Source organism: Vicugna pacos, chromosome 3 (genome assembly GCF_048564905.1).
Source record: "Vicugna pacos chromosome 3, VicPac4, whole genome shotgun sequence".
NCBI classification, from domain to species: domain Eukaryota; kingdom Metazoa; phylum Chordata; class Mammalia; order Artiodactyla; family Camelidae; genus Vicugna; species Vicugna pacos.
Genome location: NC_132989.1, coordinates 80,586,491 through 80,601,549, shown reverse-complemented (window position 1 = coordinate 80,601,549; position 15,059 = coordinate 80,586,491). Strand labels below are relative to the sequence as shown.

Sequence of the window (15,059 nt, the reverse complement as noted above, 5' to 3'; positions counted from 1 at the left end):
CTAGACTTTCATTTGTTGGGAGGTTTTTTGTTTTGTTTTATTTTTACTGATTTAATTTCATTACTGGTAATTGGTCTGTTAATATTTTCTATTTTTCCCTGGTTCAGCATTGGGAGATTGTACATTTCTAGTAATTTGTCCATTACTTCTAGGCTGTTCATTTTATTGGCATATAGTTGTTTGCAGTAGTCTTTTACAATCTTTTGTATTTCTGTGATGTCAGTTGTAACTTCCTCTCTTTCATTTCTAATTTTATTAATTTGGGCCATCTTTGACCATTTCTATTGTTTTTCTAGTCTCTATTCATTTATTCCTCCTATGATCATTATGACTTCTTTCCTTCTACTAATTTTGGGTTTTGTTTGTTCCCCTTTTTATAGTTCCTTTAGGTGTAAGGTTAGGTTGTTTGAGATTTTTCTTGTTTCCTGAGGTAAGCTTGTATTGCTATAAAGTTCTTCTTAGAACTGCTTTTGCTGCATCCCATAGGTTTTGAATTATCATGTCTTCATTTTCATTTGTCTCCTGGTTTTTTAAATTTCCTCTGATCTCTTCAGTGATCCACTGGTTGATTAGCAGCATATCGTTTAGCCTCCACTTGTTTGTGTTTTTTTGCAATCTTTTTTCTGTAATTCATTTCTAATCTCAAAGTGTTGTGGTTGGAAAAGACGCCTGATATGACTTCAATTTTCTGAAATTTACCAAGGCTTGTTTTGTGGCATATCATCCATTCTAGAGAAAGTTCCCTGTGTACTTGAAAAGAATATGCAAGCTGCTGTTTTTGGATGGAATATTCTATATATATTAAGTCTACCTGGTCTAATGAGCCATTTAAGGCTAGTGTTTCCTTACTGATTTTCTGTCTGGATGATCTGTCTAAGTGGGGTGTTAATTTCCTCTACTATTACTGTGCTGCAGTCCATTTCTCCCTTTATGTCTGTTAATATTCACTTTATGTTTTAGGTGTTCCTATGTTGGGTGCATATATATTTACAATAGTTATATCTTCTTCTTGGATTGATCCCTTGATTATTATGTAATATCCTTCTTTGTCTCTTCTAACAGTCTTTATTTTAAAGACTATTTTGTCTGATTTTAGTATTGCTACACCAGCTTTCTTTTAATTTCCATTTGCATGGAGTACCTTTTTCTATGCCCTCATTTCAGTCTGTGTGTATCTTTACATCTGAAGTGAGTCTCCTGTAGGCAGCATACATACAAGTCTTATTTTTGTAACCGTTCAGCAACTCTGTGTCTTTTGATTGGTGTATTTAGTCCATTTACATTTAAAGTAATTATTGTTATGTATGTTTTTGCCATTTTGTTAATTGTTTTTGTAGGTCTGTTTTGTTCTTTCCTTCCTCTTTTGTCCTCCTCTCTTGTGATTTGAAGACTATCTTTAGTGTTACATTTGAATTCCTTTTTCTTTACTGTGCGTGTATCTATTATAGATTTTTGGGTTGTGGTTACTATGAGGTTTATATATATCAGTCTCTCTCTCTATATATATGACTGTTTTAAATTTCTGATCTCTTAATTTCAAATGCATTTTTAACAATCTTGCATTTGTTCTCCTCTCATGATTACTGATTTTTGATATCATATTTTACATCTAATTGTTTTGTGTATCCCTTAACTCTTTATTGTGGATATTTATGACTTCATCTTTTAACCTTCCTACTAGCCTTGTGCTTGGATGATTTCCTGCCTTTACTGTTATGTTTGCCATTACCGAAGGCTTTTTCCTTTCATGACTGTAATGTTTCTCATGGTGTTCTTTTCTTTTTTGCTTAGAGAAGTTCCTTTAACCTTCTTATAAAGCTGGTTTACTGGTGCTGAACTCTTTCAGCCTTTGCTTATCTGAAGTTTTTGACTTCTCCATCAAATCTCAATGAGAGATTTGCTGGGTAGAAGATTTCTGGTTGTAGATTTTGCTCTTTTATCACTTTAGTCTTATGGGGTTTCCCTTATATATAACATGTTGCTTTAACCTTTCTGCTTTTAATATTATTCCTTTATCCTTAATTTTTGCCATTTTAATTACTAGTAGGTCTTTGTGTGTTCCTCTTTGGTTTAATCCTTAATGGGACTCTGAACTTCCTGGACTTGGATATCTTTTTCCCTTCCCAAGTTAAGGAAGTTTTTAGCTATTATGTCTTCAATTATATCCTTAGTTCCCTTTTATTTCTCATCTCCTTCTGGGACCCCTATAATGTGACTATTAGTGTGCTTGATGTTGTCCCAGAGGTCTCTTAAACTGTACTCATTTCTTTTCATTCTTTTTTCTTTTTTCTGTTCAGCATCAATGATTTTCTCTACTGTCTTCTGGCTTGTTGATCCATTCCTCTGTATCATTTAGTCTACTGTTGATTTTTTCTAGTGTATTTTCATTTCACTTATGATATTATTCTTCATCTGTGTTTGATAGTTCTTTATGTTTTCTAACTCTTTGTTAGAAAAAAATTTCTAACTTCTTCCTCTGTGCATACATTCTCCTGAGGTGTTTGATCATCTTTACAATCATTATCCTTAAATCTTTCTTGGGTAGATTGCTTATCTCCACTTCACTTAGGTCTTCTATCTTTACTCAGCTATAATATTAACAACTTTCTTTTCCTCTAAGTTTTTAGATCAATAGGAAGTAAACCTAATTTTCTTCCTTACATCACTAGACCACAGTAGTTTTAAAATTTTAATAGTAATAATAATAATAGCTAATTTTTTTTGAGCACTTACTATATCTGCTAGGCAGTGTTCTAGGTACTTTACATGGATCAACCTATTTAATCCTCACAACCATTTTATAAAGTACAATCATTAGCCCCATTCACAGATAAACACAGAAAGGTTCAGACACTTGTCCAATGTCATACAGCTAGACAGGAGGAGAGCCAAGATATGAACTCAAGCAGTCTAGCTCTCCTTAACTACTATACTGCTTTCACATCTAACATATATAACATCTTAACAAGTAACACACTAAAATGGTTTAGGATTAAGTTCTCCTCCATTGTACAAAGCAACTTGGAAAGGTTTTAATGTACTTACTTGTAACGTATTTGTATCCCATACTTTCAGAGTTTTATCAAATGAGCTTGATGTGAACATGCCAGTGTCATGAGGATACCACTGTACAGTCTCCACACTGTATTTGTGAACATCAGGATGGTTTCTATAAAACAGCCATCAAAATTTAGAGATAAGTAATTTATCTGAGTTTCAAAATTGAAACTATATTAATAAGTAGAAGTCTCAGGAAGGAAGATATGAGTGGCCAAATCTAGGTCACATGCTATGTCTCAGCTGTTAGGAAAAGAGAATATCTAGGCATCTCTAGCTTCAGGCTTCCAAAATGTGATGTGGATGCCTACTTCCTACTAAGGCTCCTAAAATGAAAGACTTCCTATTTCTGTACTATAGCCTGAAGGGATCAGTCAGCTACACCAGACCTCTTCATGGAGGGGACAATGATTTTTCTTAACTGGAAGAGATACCTATTCTGGTTTTGGACTTGCTTTTCTTGAGTATCATTTTATCAGCAATATCATTCTCAGAACTGTTGCCTCATATACCTCCATAGTGTCCCACAGGCTTCTAATTAAGAACCTTACTTCTATAACTAAAGAATGCAACTGGTAGATGTCAATGGGATTCACTACTCTTATGTAAACCATCACCCACAAAAGCATGATCTGTTGAAGACTCAGTAATGATATCAGCTACAATATACCACCTTGTGACGATGATGTGCTATTCTGAAGGATGCAGTATATGCTCTCAACCTGTGATAAACACAGTATATGTATCTTTTACTGAACCTTAATTCAAATAATCTGGCTGTTTTGAAACACTTACGAGACAATGGAGGGACATTTGAACACCAACTGGATACTTAATATCAGCAATTATTGTATATGTGAGATAATGGTAGTGTGGTTATGCTTATGTCTTTCAGAGACAAATAATTATGAATAAAATGGTATGTTTCTGCAATTTGCTTCAAAATAATTCTCAGAGTGGGTGGGTGGGGTTAAAGATGAAACAAGACTGGTAAAGCTGGGTGATGGGTACAAAGTTCATTATCCTACTCTCTAATTTTGCTTATGTTAAAAATTTCCCATAAGATAAACAAAAGTAAACAGAAGACTACTGCAACTCTACACAGATAGGGATCATCATGAGTTGTGATTCCTTAAGGTAAAGGTTTGGCTCACAATACAGGGTAAAGGACTTTGAACACATGTGGTGCTGCCTGAGGAAATAAAAAACAAGAAGAAGGAAAGTCTTAAGTGCCAGTTCTGGCCTTGAGACAGCTACAAAAAAGGACACAGTGCCTAACCATATTTCCTTTCTTTCCATGTCATTTGTATATTTTAACTAATTTCCCCTTTCTTTCTTCTCTCTTACCTCCATTATTTTATACAGGCTAACTATACAATTGAGACTACAGGTTGAGTAATATTCATATAAGATCATGTAAAACTAGTGGAAAAATAGACATTATCTTGAACTGGACCTGGATGTGGTAACCAAATAGACTCAGGATCATAGCTCTTTGGGGAAGGCAGTGATTATATTTTTGGTTGAATAATGGAAACTTCCATTAGGTTACGCTGAAACTTTTTTTAAAGTAGGTGTAGGTATGGGAAGATTATATGGATGCTTGACAGCCAAATGGGTGGATTATAGTGGACATGTGCCCTTTTCTTACTGAGCATCAAAATTCCTCCTTTTTGGTGGAAATCCCCTTTGTTTTGTTGAAAGGCAAAGTTCTGCCTCTTGTAACAGAAAGCAAGGGACTCCACATATTCTCTTTCCCTTGTTCTTGGCAGCCAGGGCATGAACATGTGTGCTGGGCTTCATCAATCCTGTCTGGGACTCTGAAACTCCAGCTAAAAAACTAGGAATAGTTAGCAATTACTCATAGCTGTGGAGTTGAGAGTCTGTGTTGGTAACATGTAGTAGAACCTAAACTACATTTTTTTCTGTGGTGTGACCCTGACTGTGTTCTCTATCCTAGTTTCTCTTGCTTTTAACTCATTTTCTATATTGATTCTCCCACTTTCCTGCTGGTATATTTAGTGATAAACTAAATATCTCTTCAACAAATTTCTGCTTAAGATAAGATAGAATTGATTTCTATTTGTTCCTAAGAATCTAGAGATTTGCCAATTTTAAATAAATCTTTAACGCAGTGATCATAAATAAAAACTCATTTATTTTAAATTTAAATTTAAAAACAAGTCAAAATACATTATTCTGCTATGTATGACCTGTTTTTCACATTTAACAAGAATTTTGGTATGGAAAGGAATCTTTTTGGTGCTCAAAAACAAACACATTAAGTAAAGCAAAAATAAATATCAGGAATCAGTCTAAGGCATGCTAGTAAAGATTTTTACCAAAATTATATTTTAAAGTTAGGTTATAAAATTTTTGGATGTAAAAATGCTACTTTAACTCATTCTATAAAGCTGATTACTATATGCCCATTTACATTCAAAGTCATGCTTTTGAACGAAAGATTTTGAATCTAAGAAAAAAGTCATAGTAAAGTAAGATTGATGCCCTAAACATCTACTTGACTTTACACACCAGAAAAGAAAATCACAGCTACTCAAGGAATAACATTATAATGCATGTGGTATATATGAAAATACTATTTTGCTATATAACAAACTAAACAATGTTAAAATCTAAGCTAAGATAAAATATGATAAAAATGAATAACTGTCTCACACTTTAGAATTTAAATTTTTTTTTTGCTTGTTTTTTTGGTTGGGATGGAGAGAGAGTATAAAATGGTGTAAATATCTTAGAAACCAAGTTAAAAAGTATCTGCAGTGATGTCTTGTTTTGTACCAAGTGTATCTATAACTGTATTGCTTCCCATTTACATAGTAGCTTTACAGTTTTTAATGTACTTTTTAAAAGACAGTATTTCATTTAAGTCTAACAGAAACCTTACAAGAATGACAGAGCAAGTATATTTTCTTCTCAGACAAAATAGTTTTGTCAGAGGCTCAGAGAAATAGTTTTCTAAATCTGTACTTCCAAAGTAAAGCAACAGAGCCAAGAAATAATCATAAATTTCCTCACAAATATTCCATGGACTTAGACATTTATTCTAGTTCCTTGGAGAGAGCTTTAATATAGAGTGATTGTTGATATTAATGTTCATGAAGTTTTTCCCCTTGAAAGCATTTTCTCAACACCTATTCTCTGTTAATTTCAGATTTGCTCAATATCAGATAAAACACAGGTGATGAGGAAGAATTAAGTGATGACTATGAACAAATTAAAATCACAAAACACTTTCTTAGAAACTTAAAAAAATAATAATTGTCTCAAGACTGGAAAGCTAGTAAAGAATAGTCAAAAAAACTCCAAGACAAGGGGAAGAATGTTAAGTTAGGCTGCTTTGAGTTAGAGAGGTAAGACAGGTGTGTGTGTTCAGTGAGGAACTGCCAGTACATTTATGGCTTCTAGATGTTAATCTTTTTGTTCTATTAATAACAGTTGAAAAATCTAATTTGTGTTTCTATTTAGCTGAAAGACTCAAGCGAATCTACTACTAAGTAGTACTAAAAACTAAAATTAGTTACTGAGGTATGCTATGTAGGTGTAGAATAAAAATAACAATCAAAAGTTTTAAAACAAAGTCCTTTTGCAAACTGCTACCCAAGTGTTTTTGGGGAAGTCACATGTTAAAAACAGCTGTACCTGAATTTCAGTTATTATTTGTAAGAAAATGTCAAGGTATTTCCATGTAAATACATCATTTGAACAATATGCTTGAGACATTATGTGACTGCTATTTTCATGTTTTGCATTTGATGTAAAATACACTCAACTGTTCATAAGTTCATGAATTACATTTTTAATACACACCTGCCAACGGAACACACTGCTTTACATGTGTAATAAGGTTGTCTGCTGGAGTTCTCAAGATCATAAAGCACAATCACACCATCTGAGCCACCTGATAACATGCTAATAATAAAAAAGTTCACATTAATTTATCATTTTATGTAGCTCTTTTATTTATGATTACATATTTCTGAAAATTACTGATTTACAAACACTCAAATTTATTATTCCCACTAATAAAGAGTAAATCTTCATTAGCATAGACTACAATAAACTAAAAAACTTTAATCTAATATTTGTAGAAAAATGAATGCAGAAAGATTCAATCTGTGATCATTTAAAATTTACCTTCATGATTCCAAAAAGAAAGGACAATAGAAACAAAATGGCGAAAGATATTTCTTACTTAAGAAAGTGAAATATTAAAAAGTCATTTTAAATGTCCTAATTATAATTGTGCCAAATGAAAATGGAATCAGACAGACCAGTTATTACTTATGCTAGCTATCTGACCCTGGGCAAGTTCCTTCATGTAAGTTTTTTTATTTGTGAAAAGGGGGACATTTTCACCTAAATCATAAAGCTGATATAAAGATGAAAGTCATCTGCAAAGGCCTTTTATACTGTGTGGCAAAAAGCAAAGAATCAATAAGTGTTAGATTCCTTCCTTCCATTATGAACACATTTATTCAACTCCTTCAAATTCGAGCTTCTAAAATATGCTAGGCATTATGCTAATACAACTGTGAACAAGACTGGCATGGTTCCTGTCTCCCCAGAGTTTACAATCTAGCAGGAAAGATACACAGATCTACAAATTTATCCATATTGATCTATCTATATATATGTAAATATTTATATATCTATATAAAGTGTTGCTATTTGCTAATATTATTGCTCACCATCAATGCTGTAGCTGTCTCATTCTAATTCTCGGATTTTATTCTCTGGTAGATTCCTAAGAAAGGGCTAATGAGAACAATATTCCCTGAATTCTTGTATGTTACTCATAATTTGTCCTTTCATACTTGAAAATCAATCTGGTTGGATATAAAACCCTTGAGTCACATTTTATTTCCTTGAACATCTTAGATAAGTAACTTCATTTCTTGAGTATACAGCTCAAAATCAAAGTCTGGTTACGGTATGATTTTCTTTCCTTTATATGTAGTTTCAGATTTTACTTATTCTAGGAATGTGTCCTTGGATTATAGTTTAGTTTTTATTCCATTCTCTTCCTTTGGGTTTCTTCTCTGGAAATTTCTGTTATATAGATGCTGGATCTTCTCTGCCCGTCTTCTATAATTATCCATAACTGTTGAATCCTTCTCTTTCTCCACTTTTTGATTTTTAAATGTCTCCTTCTTTCTGACTTCTATTTCTAAGGTATTACCTTTTGTATTTACTTGCTTGTGCTCCTTATGTTTTAGTCTTCATTTCTGAAACTTTTCTTTCCTGAGTTTGGTCATCTCATTTCTGAGTTTTTCTGATTCTAACTTATGTTTTTCTTTCATATATTGTATCTTTTTAAACTAACTTTTAGCTAGTTTTAAAACACTAGGTTAGAGTCCTGATCTATTTTGTGGGCATATCTTTCTGGCATAACTACATTGTCTATAGGGGAATTACTCTATTTAGCCTCTTTGTTATTAAGATAATTTTGTATGGACTTTGACCATAATCCTATTCTTTTGCTCCTTTTTATGTAAAATTAATTTTCTTCTAAAGGGGAGGCTTGGTTTATAATAACATTAACATTTTACATCTCTAGAACATCCTCCTCTTCTTTCTTAAATGAGATGTTCAAATTATGGCAACTTACTTTAGAGATTTCCTGGTTTTATTCAGTGCTCCAATTTTTATCTGATCCATCTTTTTCCTTTGTTTCTACTGTCCCTGCACTTTGGATTCTAGTCCAAGCAGTTTCTCCTCAATGTAGGGTTCTGTCTATAAGGGGATCTTTAGCTGATTAGTGGGAGAGATTATAGGGCCTAGACTATTACATCCCCTTCAGGCCTGACTGTGAATCCCTTGAACAACTAGAGTTGTTGCCTGCTGTTGTCAGTCTGGCCTGCTGAGCTTTCAACTGCTGCTCATTTTGAAGTTATCATTAGTTTTTATTGTCTCTGCCAGATGCTGATGTCACTCTTGTAGTTATCAGTGTTTTGTTCCCATTCATCATATTTTGTGGTCTGTGAGGATATTTGATCACTTATATTTGTTTTAAGTGTTGTATATTGTTTATTTATTTTGTCATATTTAGTTTCTTTGCTATTTAAAGTGCAAAATAAGGAGCTTGTGCCAGAATAAACACACTTCACTGAGAAAGTCTTGCTATGAAAAAAAAAAAAGTCAGCTCATCTAAACGGTCTGCGTAGTGCTTAGATTTACATTTTGGTACAAGCTTCTTATCTTGTTGTGAATCAGTTACAAAGGATTCATGAACTAGCAGCATGTCCAAAGAGCACTGATTTATATATTTAAGAAAAATTCAGTATCAATTTGTAGAATAATTAGATTAATTTACAAGTAGTTCTTCAAAGTTCTTTGCTCAAACAGTTCTAAATCTGATGATGGGGCAGTAAAGATAGTAAGTAATGTTATGCTGAAGGTTTTTTTTATATTCAGCGTTAGCTTCATTACAAATAATTCGTGGTTCAGTTACTCTAATTGTATAAATAGAGAAATCTTTGTAAATTTTAACAACTACAGCTTTTATTCTGGTTGATAAAATGGTGCAATTTGTTTGGACACAGTTGTGAGTTACATGTGTACTACAACCAATTCCAAAAATCTTTTCCTTCATATTTGAACTTTGTGAAATACGTTTTTTACCATAGCACTACATGTATTATCTATGCAAAAACAAAGAATTGTTTCAACACTGAAATTTTAAATGTAATTTAAATGGTATTTACAATAATGTCAGGTGTTTCATCTTTGCCAGAATGACTTCCAAAAGCTTTCCTTTGATTATATTAATTGGATGAAAAAAATTGAACCATTATTGAAATTAACTGACTTTGAAGTATCTGATGGCAATGATGTTACTTAACTGTAAGGTAACTGAGTGAACACAGTAAAAGATAGTGCTTCATGTTTTTATATGGATAAGAAAACGCTGCACTAAAAATGCATGAAATTAACTCAGAAGAATTTAGAAGATGTAAAGGACAATTCAAGAGTGATATGCAAATGTACTTTATGTAGATGGATTTGTTAAAATGTTTTCAGATAGACTTCTTAAATTAATTTGTAACTTTGGAAATAAATGCTTCTTTACAAGACATAGGTATTCTGGTTTTCAGTGATATCACTACAGCTTTCGTGGTGATAGGTAAATATTAACAAGTATTTTGAGAAAGTTACATATGAATTGAATTTCTTAAGAAAAAGAAAACCAGTATTTAATTTCCATTAAACATACACTTTGCTTTTTATTCCTCTTTTCTGCTAAAAGTGTTTAACACAAAATACAAGTGTTAGCAAACAATAAAATAAATAGTAATAGATTTTTACTAGCAGGGAAACTACTATAGTGAGAATCTTGACTTTTCTCTATATGCTATGCTTTCTCTATATCCTCAACCTGTATTTCTCACATGCATTTAATATAGTCTATAATTTTCCACATTTCTCACTGACTCTCTGAGCTGATGGCCTACTGGATTCATGTACTTTATAGGTCAAACAACTAATCACTATCTCAAAGGCTGGCTGTTGTACTGAATATTTTTTTCCACTAGCACCCAAGAACAAAAGAAATCAGCTATCCCTTACTAATCATTTCTGGATTACTTTGTAAGCAAATGTCCCACAGCTGTCCTTGACTGGGATGTGTTATGTTGAGACTAGAATAGATCAGGAAAAAGAAAAGAATTATCACTGGTCATCTTTAGATTTAATCATGTGTGAAAAGTAAGAATATGTTCACTGTACATGTTGCCCATATATGACTAGGTGAGATCATGACAAAAGCTGGAAATAAAAAATGGAATTCTATTAAACCTAGCCTGGCTTTAATGTAAATAATAATACTTCATTATAATATTAAAATTTGGAGGCAAATGCTAAACAGAACATGACAAGACAAAGTTTTCTTTAGTTATTTTTACACTTGTCCTAATTATAGACCACATGAAGGGTTTTGAACTTTCTTGTAAGAGTAATGTGGCATAGATGAGTTTTAAGTGGGGGAGGAATGACATGTTCAGATCTGCATTTTTCAGAGCACTTCAGCTGTTGTGTGGAAAATGGATTGAAAGGACTAAAAGTATAGGTGATAATACTTCTGATTAACAACATATTGGAAACTACTTATGATAAGCTAGGTCCTATGTTAACCATGTTATACATACTATCTCAATTAATCTTCACAACAAACTTGTTAGTTAGGTATTGTTGTTCCCATTGTGTAGCTACTGAGAGTTAGAAAGGTTAGATAATTGCTCAAAGCCACATAGCCAGTAAATGTAAAGCCAGGAGGAACTCAAACACAAGTTTAGTGTGCTTCAAACTTTATTCTCCAAAATACACTTCTGCTTTCTGTATCTGTTTTCCTACTAGACTCCTTGAGAGTAACAACTATGTTTTGAAACAGCACCTAAAGACATACTCTAGCACTTACATGCTCTCTGCATCCAAAAGAAGTTCAATGTTGATTTAACGACAAATATATTTCTAATCTAGTAGTTTGGAAGTATTTATTTGGCAGCATTTTATAGGTTCAATATTCTGTATTTATATGAAATTAATAATGTCAGATTGCAAATGCTATAATTAAGAATTATTAATTTTTATAAAACTTTATAAAATTAATCTGAAAGCAACATTTTACTGGATCTCACTTAGAAAAATAATAATTGTATAATAAACTTACTATCTTCCTTCAATAGGTTCAATATCAAGGGTGTTAACTCCACTGCCATGGATCCTTTCAACATCTCTGTCTTTGTTTAACTCCAGTCCCCAAACCCTAAAACATAAAAATTAAAAGGGGAAAAAAGAAAGATAAAACTAAACAACAAGAAAGTAGTTTAATATTAAAAAGTCCTTATTTCACTAAGATTACATAGAGTACAAAAATTCCAAGTAATGCTTAAATCTAATATATACCAAAGCTATTTATAGACTTGAAGAACTTACTCAATTTTTAAAATATCAACAGTATTAGCAATTGCATGTAAAGAATTTCTCCTAAAACATTAACTTAAACTTTATATAAAGAATGTATTTTATTAATTTTTAATTTAGATACTTAGAGACAAACAAATTTTCATGAACAAAAAGCTAAATTCTGATAACTTAAACTTAACTGACAACACCTAGTGGGCAAAAGCTTAAATGACAGCATTAAAAAATTTTTTCCTTAAACGTTTCTTAAGCCTTATGGAAATACAAAATGAGTATGCTCCATTCAACGATTAAGCACATTAAATAAATCAAATAAAATATTTATAAATGAAAATGAGTAACAAGTACTTATACAAAGATGAAGGAAATTTCTGATATTCAATACTTGTAAACCACCATTATAATGATGAGGATATTAAGATTAAATGAGCTGAAACATAAGAAGTGCTCATAATAATGCCTAGCACATAGCAAGTGCCTAGTGAATGTTAACTACTAGAATTTGCCTCAATCTGTTGGATGTTGATGGTTCAAAGCAAAAACTGTAACACTGACCAATGGAATTTACAATGTATGTATATGTAATAAATAAGACAACAACATATATGATGGAAAGTAAAAAGTGATAAAATCTCAATATGCCAAATGAAGGAGAAAAATATTAATTCTAATTAGAAAATTAAAAGTTAAGTAGGTGTTCTATAATTCCTAGAGCAACCACTAGGTTGCTCATCAACAAACAAACAGGTAAACCGAGTTGTGGTAAAGCCACACACTGGAATACTCCTCAGCAACAAAAAAGACTGGATGCATGCAACAGGATGGAGGAATTTCAAAATAATTTTTTCTGAGTGAAAGAACCCAGATAAAAAAATAATTTAATTTACATAAAATTCTGATATATACAAACTAATGAATAGTGACAGAAAGCAGATTAGTGGTTTTCCAGAGTAGAAAGAATGCGGAACATGGAAAGAAGGGTGAGAGGGATTATATACAGTCATGATGAAATTTGGGGGCTTACAGATATTTGTTATCTTGATTATGGTGATGGTATCAAATGTGTATATATATGTCAAAACTCATTAAATTATATATTCTAATTTAATGTGTAGTTTATTACATGTCATTGTACCTCAATAAATTTGTAAAATAAAAAAAGGAGGGTATGAATTGTAAACACTGCATTTCAGTGTTCATGCCTTTGCCCATGGCCAGGGACAAAAAAGAAACTGGGGCAAATTACAGTAGACCTCTTCTTCAAATATAATAGGACTGTGTGGTTGTTTAGTTAAACTACAACATCACTTAATGAAGGGAATCTTAATAGAAAATACCTTAAATACTTTATTTTAACTTAAATACACAAGTAGTCTTTATTTTGCATAGTCTGATAGATACACATGAAGTTCAGTTACCATGGTATATCAACTGTGAGTAATAGCAGAAAGCACAATGTTCAGTACTTGCTTTTTAGTCCACAAAACACTATAAAAACAATATGCACATCATAATTAACAACCACTTTGTATGACTTCTTTCAAAGTCTGTAGATGATCACTGCATTTGTTTTCAGTTCACACACAGTGTTTAGTTTTGTTACCTCTGTGCCCCTGAGATAAACTCATAAGGAATTTCACAAAAACACATAACTGATTGAGGAAACTGGCAAACAAAATTAAAGTGCACAAAAGCAATGCAAAATGATAATGCTGGAAGTGAAACTCAAACTGAACATAAATGGAATTATAAAAGATAGCTGACTGCAGGAATGTCTACACTGCTGCCATTTTAGAAACTCTAGATATGCAGATGGAGGAAATCAATGAAGGTGAACCTATTGACATAAATGAGGAAAAGTGTTTGTGATGAAAAGGCTGAAGATGTCCCAGAGGAAGTGACACTGGCAAAAATCTTCACATTAAGAGAACTCTTGGAGATATTTCATGACATTGACAATGAAAAGGACAAAATGTTGGGATCTGATACAAATTTAGAAAGGAGTGTGATAATTAGCCAATGTATAGAAAAGATATATTGAAAAGAAAGAAGCTCAACTTGCATTGTAAATTGTACAATGAGAAAAAGACAAGCACAGCTCAAACTACTCTTAACAGGCTGGGATTTTTTTTTTCTTTTTTCTTTTTACAAAGACATATACTTCGCTTCGTATCATTTCTAATGTTTGACATTACAATGTGTTAAATATTAGCTTATACTATTTTTTCATTTCTCTGTAAATACTGACAGTCTTCTGGTGTTTTGACAAAAAAATTTTAAAGGTCACAGAAGAATTGTGATTTTCTCCACAAGTTATTAAGATCACTGTATAGGTTTCAGCTTACACAATCAGTTTTCTGGATATGCACTACTATGCAAAGCAAGGACTGTCTATTTGCTAACTGTCTGAAGAAGAATTAAATGTGCTGAACAGAGGGCCATATCTTCTTCTATAAACCATACCCATATTATATATATTTTATGATTTTCAGGGATTTTCAAAATTTGTTTATATGTTAACTTATTTATGTTAGTTGGGTGAAAATTTAAGGCATATGCAAAATAACTGAATGTGGAATCTTTCTCAAGCAATGTTTCTCAACTCTAGCTACACATGACAATCACCTGGACACTTTAAAAAATCCTAGCATCCTAGACCAATTAAATTAGAATCCCTGGGACTGGAACTTTATCATGAATATTTTTCCAAATACCCTATGTGATTTCAATATTTTGGAAAGTTGAGAAAAACTGTTTCATCTTTTTACACTTTCCCCAAATCTTTTATAATAATTGTCTCAGTCATATCTCACTTTGTTTTAAGCCATTTGTTTGCACTGAGTATTTCAAAAGTGGTTCATTCAGTTTTTGTAAGAACAGCAACTTTTGTATTCATACTTCATCAGCTCACACTAAAATGATATAAACAAATAAGTAAAACCTGCATTAACAGGATTAGGGACAAACACCGACTTTTGATAAGCACACAAAGCAATGGTAGGAGAGATGTGCGTGGAATTACTATAGATTTCTAACCAGAAGTGATAAGTATGCTCAGG

General features: G+C 32.2%; 1 protein-coding gene across 3 annotated transcripts in view; it reads right to left on the bottom strand.

Moving 5' to 3' along the window:
• Positions 1-15,059, bottom strand: part of ERCC8 (ERCC excision repair 8, CSA ubiquitin ligase complex subunit) — a 53,032-nt gene that overhangs the window by 35,561 nt on the left and 2,412 nt on the right. For all 3 annotated transcript variants that reach the window (XR_012071440.1, XM_006206030.4, XM_072958615.1), the window contains exons 2-4: positions 11,747-11,842; positions 6,889-6,990; positions 3,046-3,169 (exon numbers count right to left, since the gene is read on the bottom strand). Coding sequence is in view for 2 of the 3 variants with exons in the window: in XM_006206030.4 (XP_006206092.2) it covers positions 3,046-3,169; positions 6,889-6,990; positions 11,747-11,842 (322 nt within the window). In the remaining variant the exon portion in view is untranslated. The remainder of the gene's footprint in view (positions 1-3,045; positions 3,170-6,888; positions 6,991-11,746; positions 11,843-15,059) is intronic.